Source organism: Lissotriton helveticus, chromosome 3_1, assembly GCF_964261635.1.
Source record: "Lissotriton helveticus chromosome 3_1, aLisHel1.1, whole genome shotgun sequence".
Lineage (NCBI taxonomy): Eukaryota > Metazoa > Chordata > Amphibia > Caudata > Salamandridae > Lissotriton > Lissotriton helveticus.
Window position 1 is genome coordinate 1,837,393,662 of NC_136061.1, and position 24,442 is coordinate 1,837,418,103.

The following is a 24,442-nucleotide window of genomic DNA, read 5'->3' on the forward strand; positions in this document are numbered from 1 at the left end:
AAAGGCCTAATGCTCAGGCATCCCAAGTGTCCAAGAACGTGAGCCCAGTGAGTGCACTGAGGGAATGATGTATGTGTTGCCAATATGAATGTAATGTGGGGCAGCTCCAGAACATGTGATGGAAGTCCGCCGCATGCAATTAACATCTGGAACACGAAAACTGGGTATCGGGATAAAAGCGTTGGAGATGCGCCGGCGTCAAATAGGCCCTGAGCAGAACATAGAATTGTATGTTTTTGAAACGCGCGTTTCGGGACACCTTCTTGGGATATTCAAGAGCCCTGTCCCATTCTTTCTCATGTAAGGAGCGGCCCAGTTCCTCCTCCCAAGTAGCTCTGAGGGCCTCTAGTGGCACATGTCTGAGTTCTCTGATAGCTTTATAAAGCCATGTGACCAGGTGTCGCCCCGCCCCCATATGTAAAAGTGAGTGTATGACTGGGTGTGTAGGTGGTTCCCCTGTCGAGAGGTCGCAGTGTGGATGATAGTGTGCGAGGAGCTGGCGGTGGAGTAGGCACTGGCCCACTGGGAGATCATATTCTTCCGACAACCGTTGGAAGGGTCTGAGCTGGCCATCCTCAAATAAAGACTTCGCCTCTGTGATGCCACAGTCTGTCCATGTTCGTAACATGTGAGATGTGTAGTAGTGTTCCTGCATAGGCCACCCAGCCAGAGGGAGGAGGATGTAATCCTTATATAAAAAGGACTCACACACAGAGTTCTTTGGCATTCTCTTGGGGAAATCACTTTGATGTTATTTGGAAGGGATCCTGATAAGGTTAAAAAATGCCTAAAGATGGACCGTGGCCTAGTGTGCCAATAAGGTGGATGCTTGCTAGCAAGGCTCCCAACCATCATTCAACTTGTCTGACAATATCCTACCCACATCCATTTGTGGACATCACCAACACCGTCTGGGATGCAGTGAAGACTGCTGAACATCAGTGAGCACTGTGAGGTGGCTGCCTGCGGTCCACTGCAGTGAAGAAGCGTCCGTCGGACTGTGGCGGCTTAGGCCTAAGCTCCGCAGTTGGGCCTTATGGGGAGCCAGAGGAGCCTATATCAGAATGTGGCTGCGGCCTGTTATTGGGCCTAGAGGTTGGTGTGTCTTCCCTGGGAGTGATGTCACCTAGTGCAACACCCTTGATAGACTGGGCGGCTGACAGTGGAGGTAGCTGTGCCGAGGTAGGCTGTCCAGTGCTAGGTGAAGCATTTTGCAGGTACAGCCCGTGCCAGTTGTTGCCAAGATTTGGCCAGGCTTTCCTGAAGTGGTGAGAGCCAGGAATGTGACTGAGCCCACTGCTGGATCTGAGCGCGCTTGTGGCCCTAGGGTCCGTGGACCCGGAAGGGGGCGATTATTGCTGCACTCCTTGACACAGGCCCAGTGGCTGGGCCCCCCTAATGGCGAGTGGGGCCGTCAAGGCCTTTTAGATTCGGGCCAAAGGACTGTCTTGGCTGTATCTTCTAGACCACAGCCCCCCTTCTTCTCCCCAGAGAACTCTCGGAGATATGGTGCATGGTGCACTCTCTGTGTCCTGGGATACTGGACGGGCCTGGTTGCTGAAATGGGACACCCTCATCCCGATGAATGTGGCAAATATTAATTCCATTTCCCACTGTGAGCAGGAAGGAGGGGACAGAAGAACTCTCTTGGGCCCTGGCAACAGATATATACGTTGGAGCAACAACTGCCCATATGTGAGACTTCCTTATGGTGCCTAGGTGACGGCTGTGCTATATCGGCGTAAACCTCCCTATAGGGGGAGCTACACTGCAGTGGGTCCCTTGGTTGTGGAGCCGGTCAGCACAGATCCTGGTGTGGCTTGCAATTTTGTTTCATTGTGACTGCTGGGCCCTGGTTTTGTAGTCGCCAATCACTCGTGCTGCCTCTTGGAGCCTTGTCTGAGGTTCTGGCGGATTGTATGTCGACTGCTGCTGGTGGCTTCTTGCTGAAGATTGGGGTGATAGCTGTTTCAACATGACTAGAGACAAGCCATCTGGCGCGACGACCAAGCAAAGCACCATTGATAAATTTACTGGTGCGGTCCGAGTGGTTGGTGTGGTCTCAGGTCCTTCCCTGATTTATAGGGTACAAGCTAGGGTCACCCATTGTCCCCTCTATTGTTTGCCCTGGCCACGGAGCCCTTGGCGGAATGGGTGACGGTAGACGCCCAGGTGAGAGGTTTTGAATGGTCGGCCATGGTGTCTAATAGAATAGTGTTATATGTAGAAAATGTTGTATTCTTCCTCACAAATCCCAAGCTTCGCATCCTATAGATTATGCAGATTTTTGGTGAGTACTCAGGTCTGTATATGAATGTTGAGAAATCATTAGTATTCCCTTTTGGAAGGGCCACTGGTGATATGGGGTTGTCCGTCGTATTAACAATGGCTACCACCTGATTCAAATATTTGGGCGTATTTATCTCCCCTGACTCTTCTATCTTGTGGGCCCGTAACATCAGCCCACTCTTGGCACGTGTCAAAGAAGAACTGCCACTATCTCTTCTCATCCGATCGGCTATTTTTAAAATGTTCTTACTTCCCCATATGCTCTACCAGCTTAAAAATATCCTCCTCATTATCCCAGCATCTTGGTTCTGACAGGTAAACGCAGATTTACATCAATTACTATGGAGTGGAGCCGTTGCATGTGTTGCCCTCCGAACATGTTATCAGTCCACATATTGTGGGGGCATTGCTGTGGCCGATGTGCGATACTACTGTTTTGACTCAAATGTTTTAGTTGATAACGACTGGTGGTCCTGCCCCAAAGATGACCCAGCATATGCGACCAAGAGATGGTCAATGGGTGATGTCCCACTCCTCCACCTTCTTTATAGTGGCAGGGGAGAGAGCTTCCTTCCTCCAATGACGCAGGTTGTGATATGTGTATGGAGGCGCGCTCTCCGGTGGCTGGAAGGGTGGGAGAGATTACCGCAGGAAACTTCCTTATGACGGGGCATTTTTCTTAGACATGTTACCAGAGTGTATCCCATTAGAGGGAAAACTATAATTAGGATTCTTAGGCTTTCATAGGATCACACATATCTACTAAACATTGGTCACAAACAGCTCCGCAACGTTACCCCCCTCAAGGCAGCATAGGAGCGGCGGCATAGACAAATTTTTAGAAAGAAGACCGGAGAGAGACCCTCGAGGGCTAACCATTTCCTCCCGATTCTGCCTGATTCAATTTAAATATTTGCATAGAACATACTATACCAATCACTGGTAATGGCATACGGGTGTAATTAAATCACCAACCTGCCTTCTATGCAGGAGAGAGGAGGGTGCCTTCCTCCACACATTGTGGAGTTGTGGGACACTGCAGTGCTTCTGGTGTGAAGTGACATCAAATCTGGCAGAGGGTCACTCCTAGGAGATCCAGTTTGAGTCTAAACTGCTCATCCTCCATTACACAGAGGGGGTGGTTGGAACCTCTACAAATAATATGTTTTATACCTTGATCTTACGCTAGCAAAGAGAGACATTGCCAGAATATGGGAAGCAGATTACCCACCATCTATAGGGGCATGGAAGAAAGGTATGGACCTTTATATGGACCTTGAGATGGCGGTCTGTCAGATCAGGAGCTGCCTGCAAAACTACTAAAATATGGTGGTGCGTGGCCGATTATATAGGTCTTGGCTTCAGTGGGTGCCGCAGAAGCATTGTTGTATATGGACATACAAACATATGGAGCCACAACATGATTGCATATTATGAGATCCGAGCACATATTTAAATGAAAACTCTATAAGGGGCATGCTGGTTTGGAGGGAGCGGGGGTTCGGGAAAGTTTGTGCCAGTTTTGGTTTCATATTAGTTTATGGATATTCACCCTACATCAATTTAAGTATGTATGTGAGCTTTTTTGGCCCGTCTGTGCTGTTAAAATCCACTAAAATTAGTTGAGAAAAAAAAAATCCTGAAGGTAATTCCCTCCCTTCCTTTATCTCTTTAGGAGACCTATGGCAAATTAAGAACACAACTAGATGTTAATAGAGCTTATTCAGTCTCCACCATACAATCAGGTCTACATGTGTTGGCTGGCACTGCAGCTAATTATGGTTGTTTAACTGCTGAATCTTGGAACTACTGCTTTTTAGTGGCTATTCGTACGTGCAGTGGCTTCACTGTGTTAAGACATCAACATCCAGTATGAGGGCTGGCAGAACACCATGTCTGTTTGGCATATCAATTACGCTATTGGGTGTAAAATAATGTGGAAAGGCACTCTTTAATATTAAATGGCAAAAACATTGAGATTCTTTGCTGCCCCACAGGCAACCCAAGTAACGGCTGGTGAGTTGACAGAGTGGCGGGGGGTGGGGAGGTGAGAAACGGAGATGAGGAGGAGACAAATAAAAAATAAAAATGAAAAACACTGACCTGCTCTCCGCATCCGCTACTCGCTTCTCCAGGCACAGTCTCCCAGAGTACGCTGCAGCCAATCCTGACACTGCATTCATGCTGCTGAAGGATTGGCCTGAGCACCAATGATTTGCACACCCACACAGATTGGGAGCCTGTCTCTGCTCACTCCAACCCAGCAATGCATCTGGGATTGAGAGAGCTTCACTGCATATGAGGGTTTGGCCGGCCTGAGCCGGCCGGCCAAACCCGCATACGCAGTGAGGGCAGTGCCTAACAATCCCCATCCAGAATGTCACCAACCTGGCCCCGCTCCCAAGCCTCGGCTAAAAAAAAACCCTGATAATAAACAAGAGTTTATTACTGTTTATTTTCCATTTTTTCAGCTGCTGGTAGGTGGAAGCGACACTCCTCTGCCGTAGCAGAGGAGCCGCTGCTTGGCAACAGTTTGGTCTGTTTACCATCTTATTATCTATAAATCCTATTCCTGGTGCCTCACTTGCTGTTCAGAATCTTGGAGTATATCTGTCTGCAAATTCTTCACTCTCTTCAAATGTGAGAAAGGTCTCCTCCACCTGCTTAATGCTAAATCTCAAATCCGTATCTGGAGCAAATTCCAAGCCAGGTTTTGCTCTTCAGACACCTGTTAAAAACGGTCATATGTGCATATTTTCAGTAAATTGTTCCCTAGCTCTACTGCTGATCCAATTGCATTCGGGCCCAACATATTCACTAGGGTCAAAAGCATGTTCTGCGATGTCAGTTTTATCAGCCATCTACACTATAACTTTCACTTTTAAAGAGTTTGACCATGTTGTTTTGGCATATGGAACGTCTACCACTATCACCACAGGTCAATTTTGCCCTACAGTCCTATCTCAGAGCCTAGACTTCCAGTCCAATTCAGGATTCATCTCACAGGAAGAGTGCGCTGTTCCAACAGCCCCTCCTTAGTTGAGGTAGCTACCAGAATGTTGTACACTCCAGTGAGTTCTTCAAGATGATCAGCTGCAAAACAAGGAGAAAGGGAAATGCTCAGATTAAAGATCGAGTAGGGAAAGAGTCCTGTATGTCTTTGGGTCACACCAATTATTACAAATAGTAGGACTCACCAACAACACTAAGAGTTGCCGATATGAAAATTATTTTATCAGATTTTACTTTGCTCTGTTTTGAAATATTAAGAGATAAGACTTATTAATTATCAAAGCATAAATTACAGAATATATAAAAACTCCAGCAGCCTAGTTAAAATGAGAGATAATTGACTTGGTTTAGCATAGAAATAATCAGCAAACTCTTCCAACCTTTAGAGCTCTTTTGGAATTTGATGGGATAGGAGCACTGTAATAAATTAACTGTTCTCCCACCCTGCCAAACGTGCGGTTCTCCCACCCAATTTAAATGTAGTGGAACAGTAAGGTTTCTGACGGCAGAACCTGGGTTGGCTCTGCCCCCAAAATCCCTTGACCTGGCACTGATCCTGCATAGGGTAGTGTTATGTGCTCTGGTTAGGCCCATGTAGCAAAACGGTCATTTCATACATTGTCCTATTTTAGTCCTAATAACATTTCTTCTGTGACCTTTTGCACATATTTGCGTGTATGACAATGTTTCTATGAAACTACTTTGTTTACCCATCTAGCTTCATACAACATTATCACGATTCCTCAAACATCCTGTATAAGGTCCTTCTACACAATATTTCAAAAGTTCTTCTATCTCCAGCCACGGGGTGACAGAGCTATCTACATATCCATAACATCACTAATCTGTACGCACATCTCAAGGCTGCTTTCTATTATAAATAAAGAGCATCACAAATGATTAATATAGGCACTTCAGCTGACACCCAGTATGCTGAGACTTCACCATACAACGGTCCGACATGTCCATGAGGGGGTGTCCAGTTTGTCACCAAGACAGGCCCCTACATTCTCTCCCCTGGCAGGTAATGGGGTTGGATCATTCCTTGGGTGATTCTTGGCTTCACACTCACACACTCTAGGTCCACTTAGAGTAGAGTTTTTCATAGTAGGAGTACGCCTGATTACTGCCTTGTTTATTATACCAGGTCTAAAATAAATTCCCTTCAGGATTCCTCAACAATATATCACAACAATATGCCGCAACACATTTAATCCAAACAACAAATCACTCACCAAAGATTGTAGCAGTAGCCAGAGGACAAATATAGAAATGTTTATTCAGAGATCTTGTCACAAAAAAGATAAAAACTATTTAAAATCTATTAAAAAAGGAAATCAAGGCACCACATACAATGTTAAAATTACAAATTCATTACAAAATCATTTTGCTCGACAAAGTATAAAATAAAATACAAAGATTATAATCAAAACACAAATCAAATATTATGATTACAAAACCAACAATCATGAGTGGTTCACCCTTTGGTAATATAGTTCTCTTATTTTATCCATGGGAACCCTTGTGGTTAAATGATTTGTCACAACTAAGAAGTGACGCGCTTTGGTGTAAAAAAAAGGTCCAACCACCTTCTTATGGCGTACATGAGAAATCTGTTCTCAACACTTTATCCTATTCTGGGCATACAGGTAATCTAGCGGGGACTGAGTTCCTCCAGATATTTTTCATATCTTTGCCAGAATAAAACACACCAAGAAGGTGGAGACCGACTTTCACCACTCTTCCCATTAGTTGACAATTATTATATACCGCTGATTATTATAACTCTTTCCTTCGGGTTGTGAGTCCTGTAGATTATATGATCCACAAAGATGAGCCCAATGGGCAAAAATATTTCACTCAAGAGTATCCTTGATTTGTGCACTTTTGCAATTTATTCAATCTGGATTGTCTGTTTCATTAGGAGGGAGACCTCATTCCTAATTATTCTCTAAGGTCTGTGAGCTAGCTGGTCTTTAGGCCAACATTTCCTGTGGGGATGCCTATAATCAGTCTGGACACTTCACCCAAAGTTTATGTTGGCCAACAAACGGGCAGGTCCTACAGATCAGTGGGAATTACATGACAGTAGTGATGATAGGCCTGACCTTTTTTTAAAGATCTTTCTCTCTGTAGCACGCTGTGGAAGCCATGGTGAACCTAGGTGAAAGCATAACTGGTTATATTTTGCCGACATTTTTATACTTCTTGTTTGTCCCATTGATGAATGTGAACAATATCGTTTTGAGACCACCGCCAGTGGCTTCAAGGGCTATATATAAAAACGTAAACAAATACAATGTATTCTCTGCCAACCCTTTTGTGATATCCTGTGTAATATTTAACCACCATCAGTATTCAATTTCTTCCCCCTGATTGCTTGTCATAGTCTACTTTTCTTCAGAATCCAACATATTCCAAATGCAACGAAATAGAAAATGTAGGACAAACAAGGAGGAAGGGCCTTCTTAAAAGATGACACCAGGTCACTATATTGAAATCTTCCAACCACTGGCCAGTCACTGAAACTCACCCTCATCCACTTGAACAACTGTTGCTCAATATTTTGCATAAGATAACAGATCAACAAAAGATGACACTTACCAGATGCGTTGGAACCTGATCACAACACACAAAGTAACTGATCCAATAATATAAATTATTATATAATAAATAGGAATTTACTAATTAATTTTACCACCCAGATTTTTGTACTCTATGAAATGCAAAACTTCACAGTCATATAAAATATGGAAGAGTGCTCGTTTGATACATTTTATGAAACCCTTGTTCACCTATTAAACTGTATTTGCTCATCAGTCCCTGGATTTTTCCATGGTCCTTCATACTCTATGGATCCAAGCATGTAATTCCCACCAAACAGCCATTATTGTAGACTTTGAAGACATTAAACCATAAAAAGAACCAATTTGCCTACTCAAGTCCCCTGTAGACATATGTGGTGAGCTAGACAACAAGCTTGAATCTGCTGTTGATCTGTTTGGAATCATAGCAGGTGGTCACATCAGTCATGGACTACAAATACTAAATCAAATTGAGTGTGATGAACATTTTTCATTCATAATTACCCTCAATATTAATAGTAGTAAGTGAAATAGAACCTCGAGACACCGGCTTGTCAACAGTGCAGTCTCCATCCTAGAGGAGATGTTCTTCCCTAGATGAAAGAGTGTGTGCAAGAACACGTAAACCAGTAACCAAGGTGATGCCGATTAGCAACAAATATTTACTGATGACTTGCCATGTGCTGAAATCTCGGTCCAGATCTAGTATGTGCTACCAGTAATGACCAAATATGCCCAAATATGTCCTTTTGAAAGCAGTTGTCTACTGAATACAAGCTTACAACAAATCCTTCTTTGAGTAGGTCCTCAGTTTGCCATTAGACCCAGAAAAAAGTATTCATTTGTGTTTTTATAATATCTGGGAATTCCATCACAGGAACAAACAGGCTGCAGAATTTGTAAATATTATGACATCACTGGGGTTCATACATTTAGTTAGAGGCCAAGTGTAGGTGGCTGGCGCATGTGTGCATATTTGCAACATCAGAACTGAAAGTGTAACAGTACAGCCACAAATGTAGACAGACAAATTACTGAAAAATTCTCATGAGATTACTGTGAAGCCTGATCCCTCATAATTAAAAAAAAAGGTAGTGGTTAGCAGACCTACAAAAGCATAACACTCCCCATAATTTTCCCATTATTACTATGCGAGGTGTCAAGGGCTTCTTTCACTTCTTCGATTATATAAAGACGAGCATGTAGAATTCTACAGGTGCCAATATTGAATACTGACTGTGTTCCCTTCTTGATTCCATAAGGCCTCCATGGCTTTAACAGCATAATTCCGGGAAAGCTTAGACAGCAGTACCAAAGCCTCCAACATGCTCACATAGCCTCACTGAGTAACCTTCCTTTAAGATCCAAGCATCCGCTCCTGGTAGTGTGTTTATTCTACCATGGCTTAATTCTAAATGGATCTGTCAGCATGAATCATCCCAAACCTTCCCGGGGCTGTTGGCTTAATGGACTAATGCGTCCACTGGAGAGGGCCTGTGTTTCACCTCATGGTCACAGGTTTAAATCCTGGTGGGTCCGCTCTGCCTATTATCCTGCTGAAAGTTCAAAAAATGAGTACCAATGAGTTGGGTAAGAATAAACATTTGTTTTTCAGTGCCAAGATACCCTTCTGGGTGAACGTGTGCGTTGCAAAGACACATGTTATGTTATGTTTACCACACCTGGAAAAAACCCTCAACACACTCAGTGGTGTAGTCTAACTCTAGGCTGTTTCAAGGCTTCCTTCTCCAATCAAATTACTAGAGGAAGAAAGAACATGGGACATCCGTGACTATGTTGAGAAAAAAAAAATCTCCAAAATTGCCAGTGAGGATTCAGGTAGCAGACTTCAAAAGGAAGTGAAACAGAAATTTCAGGCATTTATTCGGACCTTATACGATCTATGAAAGATGTTGCGCCGTCTGTGTATTTTACTCTGTAGATCACGCCATTATGAGTAAAAGGCTAAAGCAATGCCCTGTAATCAGGGCACAAGTTCTAAAAAAAGAAGTGGGGGGACGCTGACGTCCCAACAGGAAGTGACGTCACGAAAGGTGGCTTGCACTCTGTTGCATTTTATAGTTATCGAGCTCCCAGTAAAATAAGTGGGGGGACCCCCGACTTGTGCTCTGCCTGGAATCACTAGCACCACGTTCCACTGGTTCCGATCTTTCCTCAATAACCAGTAGCAGAGATGGATCCCTCAATAGCTGTGTCCTGCAAGAAGTAACAAGGATTTGTCTCTGCTACCCCTCTTGTTCAATCATTTTAATAGAATTTAAAATAGTTGAAATCATTTATCTTTATTTCAAACTATAGTTAATAGAGCTGAATCATTTTTTTAGTTCTACATTTTCAAAATATCTAAAAATAACTAATACTAACATAAAAAGATTTGAACAAAGAGAGATCTCTGAACGAAAAAGTATAAGGAGAAGTTTCTTATACCCAATGGTGTACTTGCTTATGTCTTTTCAGGGTGCCCTATCCCTCCAGGAAATGTTCCTAACCTTGGTTGACTAATTATTAATGAAAAGAAAGTTTTTCAATATATCTTGGTTGCTTTCAAATATGTGACAGGGTATGGGTATATGCTAGAACAAGCTACACATTTAAGATGCTTTTAATAAATGCAGCATTTCTTCACATATGAACTTTTCGAATTTATACAAAATACATTTTATTTTATTTTTTAGCTGTGCAGCAACAGCCCTTTCACGGTTTCAGTATATCTTCTACCAAGTTCTGATGGAGGAAACCAGACAATTCTTGCAGGTGTGTCGCTCATCGTTGGCAAAAAGGTAAGGTGACATTGTTAGTACTACATTGTCTCTGCAGCATGGTGGTATCTGAACAAGTGAGATAGGAATGCGCCGAGAGAATGCACTGAGGCTCTGAAGACGGGCAGTGAAGGCCTAGCTCCTTTGCACTTAATCACAATGATGAACGCCTACCCGTATCTGGGGAGGATGGACACAGTCGACTGATTTTCTATACTGGTTAACTGACATTTTGTAATTATTTCAGAGGCACACAGTTCCTGTTGGGTGGATTCAGGGGGTATGAATTGCCCTATGTAATGTAGACGGCACTCATGTCACGTTCACGCCAATTACCGATCAACCAACTACCGATCATGCTTCTAAACAGACAGCACCATGCTTGCTAGCAGGCTTGCCTGGCTTTTCATGCACAATATGATTGTCAGACCTAAAGGCTTTGAAATCTCTGGTTATGCAGTGTTTAATTTAGCACAGATGCGTGCCCTAAATAACAGGGACAGTATCTGAGATGCAAACCTCCCAACAGCTCTTTGACATGCCTAAAGGACACCACATTAAATTAGATTATAGAAATTTAAACAAACCTCAAGAAAAAAAATAAGGTTAGGCCTTGGAGGTAGAGGCGGCTTTGAAAAAAACCGCACAACAGCTGAAAAAGAAGTACTCATTCTTGGTCACATGGGGGAAACTAGCTTATTGGCAGATCACACTGAGCAGAGGTGCAACCTACAAGAGTTGAAACAAGGCAATTAAATGAAATGGGATGTTTGTTCCATGATCCCCATAAAATGTCGATCCTTTTATTAGCCAAATTTGACAAGTGTTGTTACAGCCACATGCCAAAAGACGACGCGAAGGTACAGACAAGCTAGTAAAAGTAACAGCACAGAAATCCAGCCCTTGCTATCATTTCCACACGCGAGTTGAGCACAAGAACCCACTCTTTGAGGAAACATTAACGTGCCTGCCAGTTTATCTAGTGCATTTATTTCCTTGCATTGTTAAAGCTGCCCTTACTGAGTTAACCTGAGCACATAAGAACGTAGAAAGACAATGCAGGAAAATATCACAGGTAAGAACCTCTGTACCAGAAATTATCTACAGAAGAATATAGCATGTTACAACGCATGCTATTACATCGCGTTCTATTACAACTCGGTCGTTACAACGACTGCGTTGTTAGAACGCGATACCTTTACATCGCAAGTCATTAGATGGACTTCAGATCAGATCAGAAAATCTTTATTCGGTTATTTACACAAAACAACCATAAAAGCACAGTTTTGTAAGAAAAAACACATCATCATCGTAAAAACCAAATATCTACAATCCTCTTATCCAGAAATATAAATACATTTGATCTAGTGCAAAGATTTACAGAGATTCTAGGCATTTTAACCCTCCATACTGTTTCTGAATTTTAGGGCTAATTTTAAAAAGCTGATTACAAATAAAGTGCATTCGTCTTTAAGCAGCTGTAAATAGCAAAGTGCAGGTCTTACCCGGGTAAAATTTCAATTTTTTAAGAAGAGGTTTAAGATAAATCCTCCGAGGTATATCATAAAATGAACAAATAAATAAAAAGTGCACCCTGCCCTGCGGAAACACATGGTCGCAGCCGCAGGACGGTAGCACTTGGCCTTGATGGCTACCTTTTGGGACGGCTAGCTGTAAGTGAAAAAGACCCAGACGAAACCTAATTAACAGAAAACGGTCAAAATTTGACATTGGCCAGGACAAGTAGGGTTCCATATAGAGTGTGGTTTGTAAGACAACGTATTTTCGAACACTGTTTTTGTTTAATTCCACCTCCTCACGCTGTAGGTTTTGCATGAGAGAAAAAGTGTTCTTTACAAACTCTACATCGGCTATGGTGATAGAGTCAGCGTTCAGGAAGAGTTCAGGGCGCCCTAAAGCGAGGAAGCAATTTTTCAGATATTTTAACCATGGGATCTTTAGCATATTGTCCCATGATAAAGCTTCGCTCAAAAGCTGGTGGTTTAACGGTAAATCCTTGTTGAGCCAACATTTCAGCCAGCATGTTAAGGGTCGTAGTGCTATGGTGTCACTTAAGTAGGGAGAACTATCAAGCAAAGGCGATACATTATCGCCGCTTTTATCGGCAGGAAACTGCCGATAAAGCGGCGTTAATGGGCTTGATAATATGCTCTTATGAATTCCCATAGCAGCCCAGGTTAACCCCAGAACCTGGGCTGCTATGGGAATTCACAAGGGCATATTATCAAGCCCATTATCGCCGCTTTATTGGCAGTTTCCTGCCGATAACAGCGGCGATAATGTATCGCCTTTGCTTGATAATATGGCCCCCAGTTCTTCGTGCACTATAAAATTAGCATTCCCCTCGGGACCCCTAACAGCTTTTTCAGGAAATTATTTTCAGCTACCACCAAATTATTAAATGCTGTATGCCCCCATAACTCACTTCCATAACAGCCTATCGTCACGCTCTTAGCCTGGTAAATTTTTAGTAGCGCGGCAAATGGCCGTTTGACCATTTTCCTTGAAGAATTGAAAATGGCCGCGTTAGCCCGGGTTATCTCCCCCTTTTTCCTCTGTATGGCGGGTCCCCATTTCAGTTGGTTATCAAACAGGACCCCCAGGTATGAAAAGGATTTTGTTGTAGGGATCTTCTCCCCGTTTACATGAAATGGGACCGTCTTGTTATGTCCTTTGCCTACATTCATTACAAAGGATTTTGAATTATTAATGGCAAGATCCCTGGTTTTCATAAAACTGTAAAAGGTGTCCAGCAACAATTGGAGGCCTTTTGCGGTCCTAGCTAGCAAAACGGCATTGTCCGCATAAAGGAGAACCGGTAACCCTTTATTATTATTATTATTATTTATTTTTTATAAAGCGCGTAGTCACCATGAGGTATCCCAGCGCTAACAGACCCTATCTCCTAAGTACAGTGAGACAGGGGAGAAACGAAGGGGGAAGGGAGGGCAGACGATCAGGGTTACGGGCGAGCATGATTCATTGGGGAAAGAGGTGAGTCTTGAGCCGCTTCCTGAAGCGAAGGTATTGTAGTTCAAGTCGCAGGTCGCGGGGGAGTGAGTTCCAGAGACGTGCAGTATGGACTGAAAAACGTCTTCCTCCTGAGCGGGCTTTCTTGAATCTGGGGATAGTGATGAAGTTTTCCGTGTCCGAGCGGAGGGGTCTTGTGGATTTATAGGGTATGATGAATTTCCTGAGAACAAGGGGGCCTTGATTTTGTAGCAGTTTATGGGCTAGGCAAAGGGCCTTGAATTTGACCCGCTCCCTTATCGGAAGCCAGTGGAGGAGTTTTAGGGCAGGTTTAGCCGAGGCTCTGGCAGGGGTATTTGTGAGAATCCGAGCCGCAGTGTTCTGGATTCTCTGAAGCTTGTTGAGCGTCGCTTCGGGGGCGCCCAGGTAGATCGCATTGCTGTAATCAAGCCTCGAGAGTATTAGGCCTTGAATTAGCAATTTTTGGGAGTTGGAGGGCAAGAGGGGCAGGACTTTCCTCAGCGATTTCAGGAGCCCTTTGCGCTCAACATAAGGGTAATTGGCTCCTGTATTTAAAAGATTGTTCTCTAGACTGTTAATATATAAGTTAAAAAGAAACGGGGCCAGAATACAGCCCTGTCTTACACCCCGGTGTACTCCCAAATCCCTGGTTACCTTCAAGTCCTGGGAATATCGGACATTTGCCCGGGTGTCCTGATGTAAATCTGCCAGAAGGTTGACCAGGTTCTGTTCTACCCCCATATTTCCCATGGCCTCCCATAACTTGGCCCGATTGACACAATCAAAGGCCGAAGAAAGGTCCATAAAGGCCATGTGAATCGTGCCCTGACGTGCCAGCGTATATTTTCCCAGTACCATGTACAGGTTAAGGCACTGTGAGATGGTGGAGTGACCTGGTCTAAACCCATATTGAATCGGGGAAATTATATTGTTTTCTTCAGCCCAGGCTGTTAGCCTGTTCAAGATTACACCTCCCACTACTTTGACCACCGAGTTGATTAAGGATATTGGCCTGTAGCAGGTCGTGCTATTTCGATCCCCCTTTTTAAAAACTGGGACTATCGTGGATACCCCCCAAGATTTAGGGCATCCATGATTTACAACTGCATTAAGTACAGCAGAAAGGACAGGTGCCCATAGTGATACCCTTGATTTAAAAAGGTCCGGAGGCAGGCCATCAGGCCCAGGTGCTTTGTTACTGGTTAGGCCCATAATACCATTTTCAACCTCCCAAATAGAAAATTGCAGGGGGTTATCACCTCGATCACCTCTTTTATATTCTGGCTGTGGCGTTTCACTGTTAAAAATAGAACTAAAATGGGAGACCCACTCTTCTTCTAATATGTGCGTGCCTATAGAGAGGTCGCCTTGGGGTTCAAACAGGGGTTTATTAATAATTCCGCAGAATTTTGCACTATTTCCAAGTATTGTGGGGTCTGACAGTTTTTCCCTGATGGAAGCTTTCACTTCTGCTTTACGTACGGCCAGAGCCTTTTTGTAGGTAAAGCGGGCTGCCCTGATGCTTTGCGGGTCCCTCGGCCTGGCTTTTAAGACCGTCTTTAGATCACGACTTGCCTTCGAGCAAGAGTGATCAAACCATTTAGGGTCACTGCATGCCCGGCCTATGGAGGGTATGGTTAACATTGCCCCAACTTTTGAGGCAATGCCATCAAAGGCCGAGAGAATTTCCTGGGCTGAGCGTACTGGAGAGACACAGGTTAATAACTCAATATTACACGTATTATTAATCTGTTCGTACAGTTCGGCCGAGTTCACCTTTACCCATTTTAAACGTCTTTTGCCGTCCCTACATTTTAGGACCCCACCATCTACCCTTTTTTTTTGCACATTTAAGATCTTGCCTCCCAAATGAATGCAAACCGGGTTGTGGTCGCTAAGTGGGTTCTCAAGAATTTTGAAACCTGACATATGGGTACTAAGGGTACTAGAAAGAAGTATGTGATCAATATAATATAAGGTACGGTGACATTGTTAGTACTATATTGTCTCTGCAGCATGGTGGTATCTGAACAAGTGAGATAGGAATGCGCCGAGAGAATGCACTGAGGCTCTGAAGACGGGCAGTGAAGGCCTAGCTCCTTTGCACTTAATCACAATGATGAACGCTTACCCGTATCTGGGGAGAATGGACACAGTCGACTGATTTTCTATACTGGTTAACTGACATTTTGTAATTATTTCAGAGGCACACAGTTCCTGTTGGGTGGATTCAGGGGGTATGAATTGCCCTATGCAATGTAGACGGCACTCATGTCACGTTCACGCCAATTACCGATCAACCAACTACCGATCATGCTTCTAAACAGACAGCACCATGCTTGCTTGCAGGCTTGCCTGGCTATTCATGCACAATATGATTGTCAGACCTAAAGGCTTTGAAATCTCTGGTTATGCAGTGTTTAATTTAGCACAGATGCATGCCTGAAATACCAGGGACAGTATCTGAGATGCAAACCTCCCAACAGCTCTTTGACATGCCTTAAGGACACCACATTAGATTAGATTATAGAAATTTAAACAAACCTCAAGAAAAAAAATAAGGATAGGCCTTGGAGGTAGAGGCGGCTTTGAAAAAACCGCACAACAGCTGAAAAAGAAGTACTCATTCTTGGTCACATGGGGGAAACTAGCTTATTGGCAGATCAGACTGAGCAGAGGTGCAACCTACAAGAGTTGAAACAAGGCAATTAAATGAAATGGGATGTTTGCTGCATGATCCCCATAAAATATCGATCCTTTTATTAGCCAAATTTGACAAGTGTTGTTACAGCCACATGCTAAAAGACGACGCGAAGGTACAGACAAGCTAGTAAAAGTAACAGCACAGAAATCCAGCCCTTGCTATCATTTCCACACCCGAGTTGAGCACAAGAACCAGGCCCGGACTGGCCGTTGCGGGCACCGGGCAATCCCCCGGTCGGCCGCATGGGTGGGGGCTGGTTTTGGACCCCAGGGGGCCGTTTTTGTTACAGGGCCGTTTTTTGCAGCCTTGTAACAAAATCGGCCGAAAACCGGCCCTCGCAAAGAGTGCGGTCGCACCCCCAGGGGAGAGGGGGGGCCGGCTGAGCACTTTGCCAGGGCCGATTTCGGTCCCCAGTCCGGCCCTGACAAGAACCCACTCTTTGAGGAAACATTAACGTGCCTGCCAGTTTATCTAGTGCATTTATTTCCTCGCATTTTTAAAGCTGCCCTCACTGAGTTAACCTGAGCACATAAGAACGTAGAAAGACAATGCAGGAAAATATCACAGGTAAGAAGCTCTGTACCAGAAATTATCTACAGAAGAATATAGCACGTTACAACGCATGCTATTACATCGCGTTCTATTACAACTCAGTCGTTACAACGACTGCGTTGTTAAAACGCGATACCTTTACATCGCAAGTCATTAGATGGACTTGCTGGAGGGGGCGCGCTGGGCTTAAGAATAGTATGATTTACTATTCCAACTCCTGTCTGCGTAAAAGTAGGGTAGATGTTGGAATAGTAAATTATACTATTCCTTAGGTTAGAGTGCTCCCTACAGCAAGTCGATCTAACAATGTAAAAATATTGCGTTCTAACAACGCGGTCAGGTTAACGGCTGCGTTGTAAAAGTGGCACGATGTGATGGTAGTGTTGTAAACGCTGTTTCCCCTACAGAACTCTTTAATTGGCATGACACATCTGCAAAGGAGAAATTCATGGAGAAAGAAATTACCTGCTGGACCCTCAGCAGCATATTTCCCCGTAGGTGACATGGCTGTCTCCCTCCCCGAGATATGCATTCACTGACAAGTCCAGGGCGGAGCTAGGTAAACAGTGGAACACAAAAGACAATATGAGTGCCAAGGTGGCAGGGCGGCTCATTATGCTCAGCACATATGCTGACAAAGGGCAGGGTGCAAGGGGTCACAATAAGCTGACCAATGCACTGCAACGGAGGCGTTAGGAGAATACACTGTACTCTTAAAAATGTCAAATGAATGCTCCATGCGATGTAAGCATTGTTATTATGATTTTGGATGCTTAGAAACACATTTTGTTTTGCAGATGACTGTTCCTGTCGCTTTTGTATAATACCTGATTCCGACTTTGGACATTTTTCTTCTGTGCTTTTATCATCAGTACATGGTTAAATAAAGATTTTCTTGAACTTGAATGTACCATTCACTGACAGCAGCAGGGAAGGAATGGGCTAAAGGTGGAATAAAAAAGATATTGTAAGTCTTCATAGGCATAAGGTGGGATTTGTGTAAGCGCCAAGATACTCCTTGGAGTGGTAGTAGCGCTCTATAAATGCCCACTACATTACATTACATTTACAACTCTCATGCGGCACATTAACGCCGCCTGAGCATCACTTTTAAGACGTTCCTGAGGTCCAGTGTGCCTGCCCATATTTACAAGGCCACGTAAAGTAACCCTGAGTGTTTTTTATATGACCTTGTAACTATTTCCTTCTTTCATGCATTACTTTGTGTGAAAGGGGCATTCCATGGGTGTTGCTGTGGGGGTTCTCATTCAACACCCATGGCTTCTGACTCAGTGCCAGGTTTACAAGGTTTCATAAACCTTTGAATGTGTCCGCTTCCCACTCCTTCCCCGGGGAGGCGTAAACGTGGTTCAGAAGGGAGAAATACCTTTCTTTCTCCTCGTTTTTTCCTCCTTCTTTGTGTGCATTATGCAGAAGGATGAAAAATCCATCAATTATTGTTTTTGTGCACAAAGGTGTCCCTTCCTGCACATAAACACAGGAAAGTATCCCTCCCTGCACATAATCAATCATCCCTGTATCTCTGTTACAGACCTCCACATTTTGTGAATTCCTGGAGGTAAGGGCATTCTTTATCAAAGCCACAACCCACAAAATATCTGGACGTACAACTTCCACGTAGATTGCTTTTGACTTTAGGTACAGATACTTGTTGCAATAACGGTGGACCACAGGCATATGCATTACCATTGGAGACCTTGATCCATTTCCATTGTTAGGATTCGGCAAACAATGTGAATGGTTATCTGGCCGGTGTTTCAAGTTTGACGTCCGTTTACAGACACTTAGGTCTCTTCTGCATATAGAACCTTTGCACTGACACTTTTACCTCCGATACGCTGCTCCTCAAGGTGCTGGGTGTCTTTGGCCCACATGCATCATTGTGTCTTTTTGCATTTCTTAATTTGCGAAAAATAAGGAATCGCAAATTAAGAAATGCAAAATGATATGCATCAATATTTTCGGTATTCTTGTGGGATTCGGTAAAAATCGCATTTTTTACCGAATCCCAAAGAAATACCGATTTCTTAACTTAATTTTCGCAATTCCCATTGATTCCTATGGGCCAAAAGGCCCATAGGAGTCAATGGAAATTGCGAGTGGCACTTAGAAAATTTCATGGGTGCAGGGGGGGGTCCAAAGGACCCCCCCCTGCACCCCTGAAATGTACTTTTCAGCATAAGTTACATACACACATGTCCTAAGGACATGTGTGTGTGTAACTTTACAGTTTAAAAAATGCATTTTTGTGCATATTTAATCAATTTCGCAATTTACCACGAAGTTGAACTTCGTGGTAATTTGCACTTCCAATTTTAAAAAACGCATATTTTTCTATAATGATGCATAGCATTTAAGAAATCGCACAATTGCGATTTCTTAAATGCTAATGCAATTTTAGAAATCGTAAAAAAGATGCGACTTCTAAAATGGCATGATGCATCCCAACAAGCACTTTTGCATTCGCAAACGGCCGATTTTAAGGAATCGCACCGTCTGCGACTGCAAAAATGCTTGATGCATGTGGGCCTTTGCCTCTACCATCTAGCCTTGAAAAAGTAAGTTGGATGAAACACGTGTTGCCAGTGTGTTTTGTATTTGGATGTGGAGAAGAAAATAAAATAAAGAGAAAAGAATATCTTACGGACTCCTTTTGTTTACTGCCTATATTACAATATGGACTGATTTTGGTGTGCCTCGGTATATGTGCATGTCATTTACGGCATCATTACGAGTCATCAGGTGGGAATGCTGCTCAGAGCAATTCTGTGCCTAGGGTGGCCAACTGGCATGGGCACAAATTCAGGATGGTGAGTAATAAAAATTCCTTCCGCTCCTTCCCTGTCATTGTCATTTCCCCTGCCCCGTCACTGCTCCTGAGCTCACTACTTGTGCCCCATCACCGCTCCTGCTCATGCCTAATCACTGCTTCTGCCCTGTCACTTCTCCTGCCCCGTCACTTCTCCTGGCCCGTCACTTCTCCTTCCCCATCACTTTTCCTGCCCCGTCAGCGCTCCTGCCCGTTCACTGCTCCTGCCCCATTCAATTCAATTCAATTCAAAGAATCTTTATTCGGTGATTAAAAAACACCATAAAAGCACACTCGAATATACATAGTAAAAAGTCATTAAACATTTCAAGGTTCTTTGTGCAATAAATTTACAAAACATAAATACAACAATATAGCCATATTTAACACTTAAAAGATTAGAATAAAAACATTTCAATCTTCTCCTCTAGTAAGCCTTAAGCGAAGTGCTACCTTGATAAAATTCATAATGCTACACAGTATTAAAGGTTCCGCAGCTTTCTGTAAGATCGCTAGTGCCTCCCTAGCGTGGACCAAATTAGCTTTTTTCAAAAGGTTTACAAGGTATCTGCGTCTGGGCATTGAGTAAAAGGAGCAGAGTAAAACGAAGTGAAGGGAGTCCTGCGGAGACCTGTTGTCGCAGCCGCAGGGCCCCTTCTGTTCTATTGATGTAGCAAATCCCGCTGGTGATGCCAACATAAATGGGAGTAGGTTCAATCTGAAACGGCACATCAAGAACCTGTCCTGTGCATTATGCATGAGGTACAAGTATGGCTCCATACCTTCCACGCTCTTCACTAGGCGATGGGCCCTCACTGTCTTTTTGCACCCTTCAGCCTCATCTCTGCGTAGGTTTTTCCGCTCTAGAAAAATTCTCCCTACCTGCAGTTTGTTCTGGGCTACAATAGTTGCAGGATGGGTAAAGAGGTTCCCAAAACCTAGCTCCTCTAGGGTGTTCTTCACATAAAGGAGCCAGGGGATGCGCATACACTTGTCCCTCTGTAGGCAGTCCGATAAGATTTCTCTACTCAGTGTCGCATCAGGGTTGACCCAAATTTTTAACCAAGCAATAATGGGCCTCAGTTTTATCAGATCTTCTATATATGGTCTCCCTAACTCCCTGTGGGCAATCAGACCAGCAGTACTTTATTGTGCCCTTAAGAGTGATTTAAAATATTTATTTTCTTCTTGTTGGATACTAGTGGTATTGACAAAGCCCCATACTTCTGCCCCATAAATTACCTTGGAGCATGATACAGAGCTGTACAGGTTTATCACCTGTTCCGGGGACCATCTTCCTAGCCTCCTGCCATAGCTAGCAATTGCCCCGTTAGATGCAATCATTTTACCACAACGTTCCTCCACCAAGGTATCTAACCGCAAGGCACCATCAAATGTTACACCAAGGTAGGGAAACGTTTTAACCTCTTCCACGACGTGGCTCCCTATTGTGTATGTAAATTTGGAGGTGGTTTTTTTCCCCGCCAGGAGCACATACGATTTACTCAAATTAACAGAAAGGTCCAGGGCACCCATGAAACTAACAAATCCATCAATCAAGATTTGTAGGCTCCTTGGTGTGCGTGCGATCAGTACCGCGTCATCTGCATAAAGCAGAACAGGAATATGACGCGACCCAACCCTTGGGCAATCTGCCTTCAGACCTAACAAAAACTGCTCCAAATTATTAATATAAAGGGAAAACAAAAAGGGAGCAAGAATGCAGCCTTGTCGGACTCCACTCATACAAGGAAAAGAACTAGTCAGTCCCTCCTCCCTGTTAAAACGGACCTTAGCGGTGGTGTCACTGTGCAGTTCCCTCAATATATTAATTAGACCACTCTCTATCCCCATACTAAGCATCATACCCCACAATTTTTCCCTATTGACATGATCGAATGCTGCTGCCAGATCCATGAAACCCATATAAACGGATTCATCACTAGCCATGGTATACTTGGCAGTCAGCATATAGAGGTTCAGGCACTGGTCGCTAGTTGACCTCCCTGCCCTAAATCCGTATTGAGTGTCTGAGAAGATGTTTTTTTCCTCGGTCCACTCGGACAGTCTATTAAGAATTGCCCTCCCCAAAAGTTTTGCTGACACATCGATCAGGGAGATCGGGCGGTAGCACTTTGGGTCATCCCTGTTTGAAAATCGGCACAATTACTGCCGTGGACCAAGACGGGGGCAGGCCACAGGTAATAGCAGTATTAATAACCCTTGTCATTAGAGGAGCCCAGAGTTCGATATTACTCAGGAACAGATCTGGGGGAATCCGTCAGGCCCCGGGGCTTTATTTTTGGTCACGCCCTCAATCCCTGCAGTGATCTCCTTAAGGGAGAATTCTACCAATGGGGCTTCAGTTGGAATGGCCAGTAGCTCTGTAATAGAACCAGGCTCATGATTATACAGGCTTCTATAGTGGGTGACCCACTGCTCTGGGAGAATGTTGGCCCCTATATCCGGGGTATCTTTTTCCTGGAAAGTTGGATTATTAATTATTTTCCAGAAACCTGCTAGGTCCTTTCTTTCCCCTGCTTCTCGTAAATCTGCCCACGCTTCCGCCTGCAAGGCAAGTTTCCTCCTCTTAATCTCCTTTTTGTAAATATCCCTACACTTCTTAACTTTGTGAGGAACCCTTGGTGTAGTTTTAAGGCAGCTTTTCAGCTCCCTCAAAGCTTTGGAGCAGTCCTTGTCGAACCATCGCGGATTCCCGTGGTTCTTGAGTGGCACACTGGTCCTTAGTAAGCCATCGACCAGATTGGCGATCTGGTCGAAAGCTTCCATTATCCTCAACCCATGGACTTCTGTGTCCAGACAATCATTAATAGCAAATTTGCCTGCGTCCACCAGGCCCTTGTAAAACTTTTCCCCATCTATTTTGGCCCATTTTAATCTCCTGCCCTGGTCTGTTGCTCTCTCAGTAAAGGTGCGTTGGACTCTAATGCTTAAACCCGCCCTATACAACAGCTCCAGGACAAGAGGGTTATGGTCGCTAAAGCCACTCCATTCAATCCCTGCACTGGTTGTCTTATTAATTAGGGACCTTGAGACCAAAATGTAGTCTATAAAGGAAGAGCATCCTCTACCCTTAAATGTGGGGGGGAGTGTGCCATCCTCCTGCGTCCCTACCATGTTAATGGTGTGTTCAAGGTCATACTTAAGCCGTAACATTCTAAAAGCTAAGCCCAACGGCGTGTGAGAGAAGTGCGGTCCCTTCTCCATGGGGCATCGGGACCAATCTGTATTTGTTTGAACCAATACCGGGCACAAGTGGCAATTATAATCTCCCATGACCACCAACCCATATGACTGCCCCTTTTTTTGGCCTATTATAGCCTGGCCCAACCTGTTGTCTAATTCAGTGACAAGAGAGATGTTAAATCCCGCTGTCTCATTGTTATACAGATTTACTGCAACAAATCTAAGACCTTTCCCAGAGAACATAACTGCCTGAATCCTGTGGGAATTCCAATCAAGACAAGTATAACTTCCCGGAAGGCACCAATCTATATAAATAGCTAAACCTCCCATGGCTCTCCCTGATCTTGATTTTTGAGCGGGTACAAAGAAACACTTGTACCCTTGCAAATGATAGTTATTCTCCTGGGCCCAGGTTTCCTGCAGACAAATCACATGGAATTTTCTGATATAGTCAAGCCACTCTTTGTTATTAAATTTTCCAGCCAGGCCAGCTATATTCCATGTAATTATTCTTAGTGCCTCGCCCCCTTGAGCCCCTCCTCCCTGGGGCCCTCCTAATGATTCGCGCCCTTGTTTTTCCATTTCCAACCCCTGTGCCCCTCCTATACATACAATATCTACAGTCCTAGGTTCATCCAGCACATGCATCCGGGCAGAGCTCGATGACGTTTGCTTAGCCTCAGAGCTGTGCTTCTCCGGATCATCATTCAAAACCCCTATGCCCCCAGCTCCCCGTGTACCATTATCTGTTTGTCAATCTACCCCCTCAAGACCATCCAGGCAATGAAACCGATTAGATGTGCTGAAAAGTGGCTCTGGGCGGCTAAATAATGGTCTAGGGTTGGGCTCGTGGTAAACACCCCTCCGACCCACCCTTTCCCAGTTGCCGTATGATCGGGTCACGTGTACAGGTGCAGGGATGGGGGGAAAGAAAAAGGACACATGAAGGGTTTGGATGGTTGACTCCTGCGATCTGTTCTTTCCCTGACATATGTAAGAAACAGTTCTAACATCCCTACAACTCACCAATATGCAGTCCCCTATTATAGATTTACGAGTTCTCCCCACCCATGGGACCCTTCTAACCATTATAATTTCATTGTTTAAATGCACTGGTAAGGGTCTATTCAAGTTTAGCCACTTCATTACCCTGCTTTTTAAGGCACAAAAGTCCTCAACTTCACCTGCCTCTAGCGGGGGAACACCCGCCATCACTACAGTGAAGTCATTTGCCTCTGGTGGTAAATTGGGTCTACGTGGCCTGGGGGGAAGCTTCATTAGTGGTGTTAGCACAGCACTATCTATAGGCTGTGATGGTGAAGCAGAGTTTACAGAAGGGATAGGCCCAATAGGGTTGGATGTCTTCATTCGGGCGGGGTTGTTCCTCTGGGGATGTAATGGGGCAGCCACAGTCGCAGCCTGTGTCGGGGCCAAATTCATTCCTTTTTTTGGGAGTTGTTCAGGGGGGGCT

At 44.1% G+C, this 24,442-nt stretch overlaps 1 protein-coding gene across 1 annotated transcript in view; it reads left to right on the forward strand.

Moving 5' to 3' along the window:
• LOC144824332 (mucin-2-like) overlaps positions 1-12,583 on the forward strand; it is a 166,420-nt gene extending 153,837 nt beyond the window's left edge. The window contains exons 10-11 of the mRNA XM_078683449.1: positions 10,583-10,687; positions 12,494-12,583. Coding sequence (XP_078539575.1) covers positions 10,583-10,687; positions 12,494-12,583 — 195 coding nt within the window. The remainder of the gene's footprint in view (positions 1-10,582; positions 10,688-12,493) is intronic.
• Positions 12,584-24,442: the final 11,859 nt, after the last annotated feature.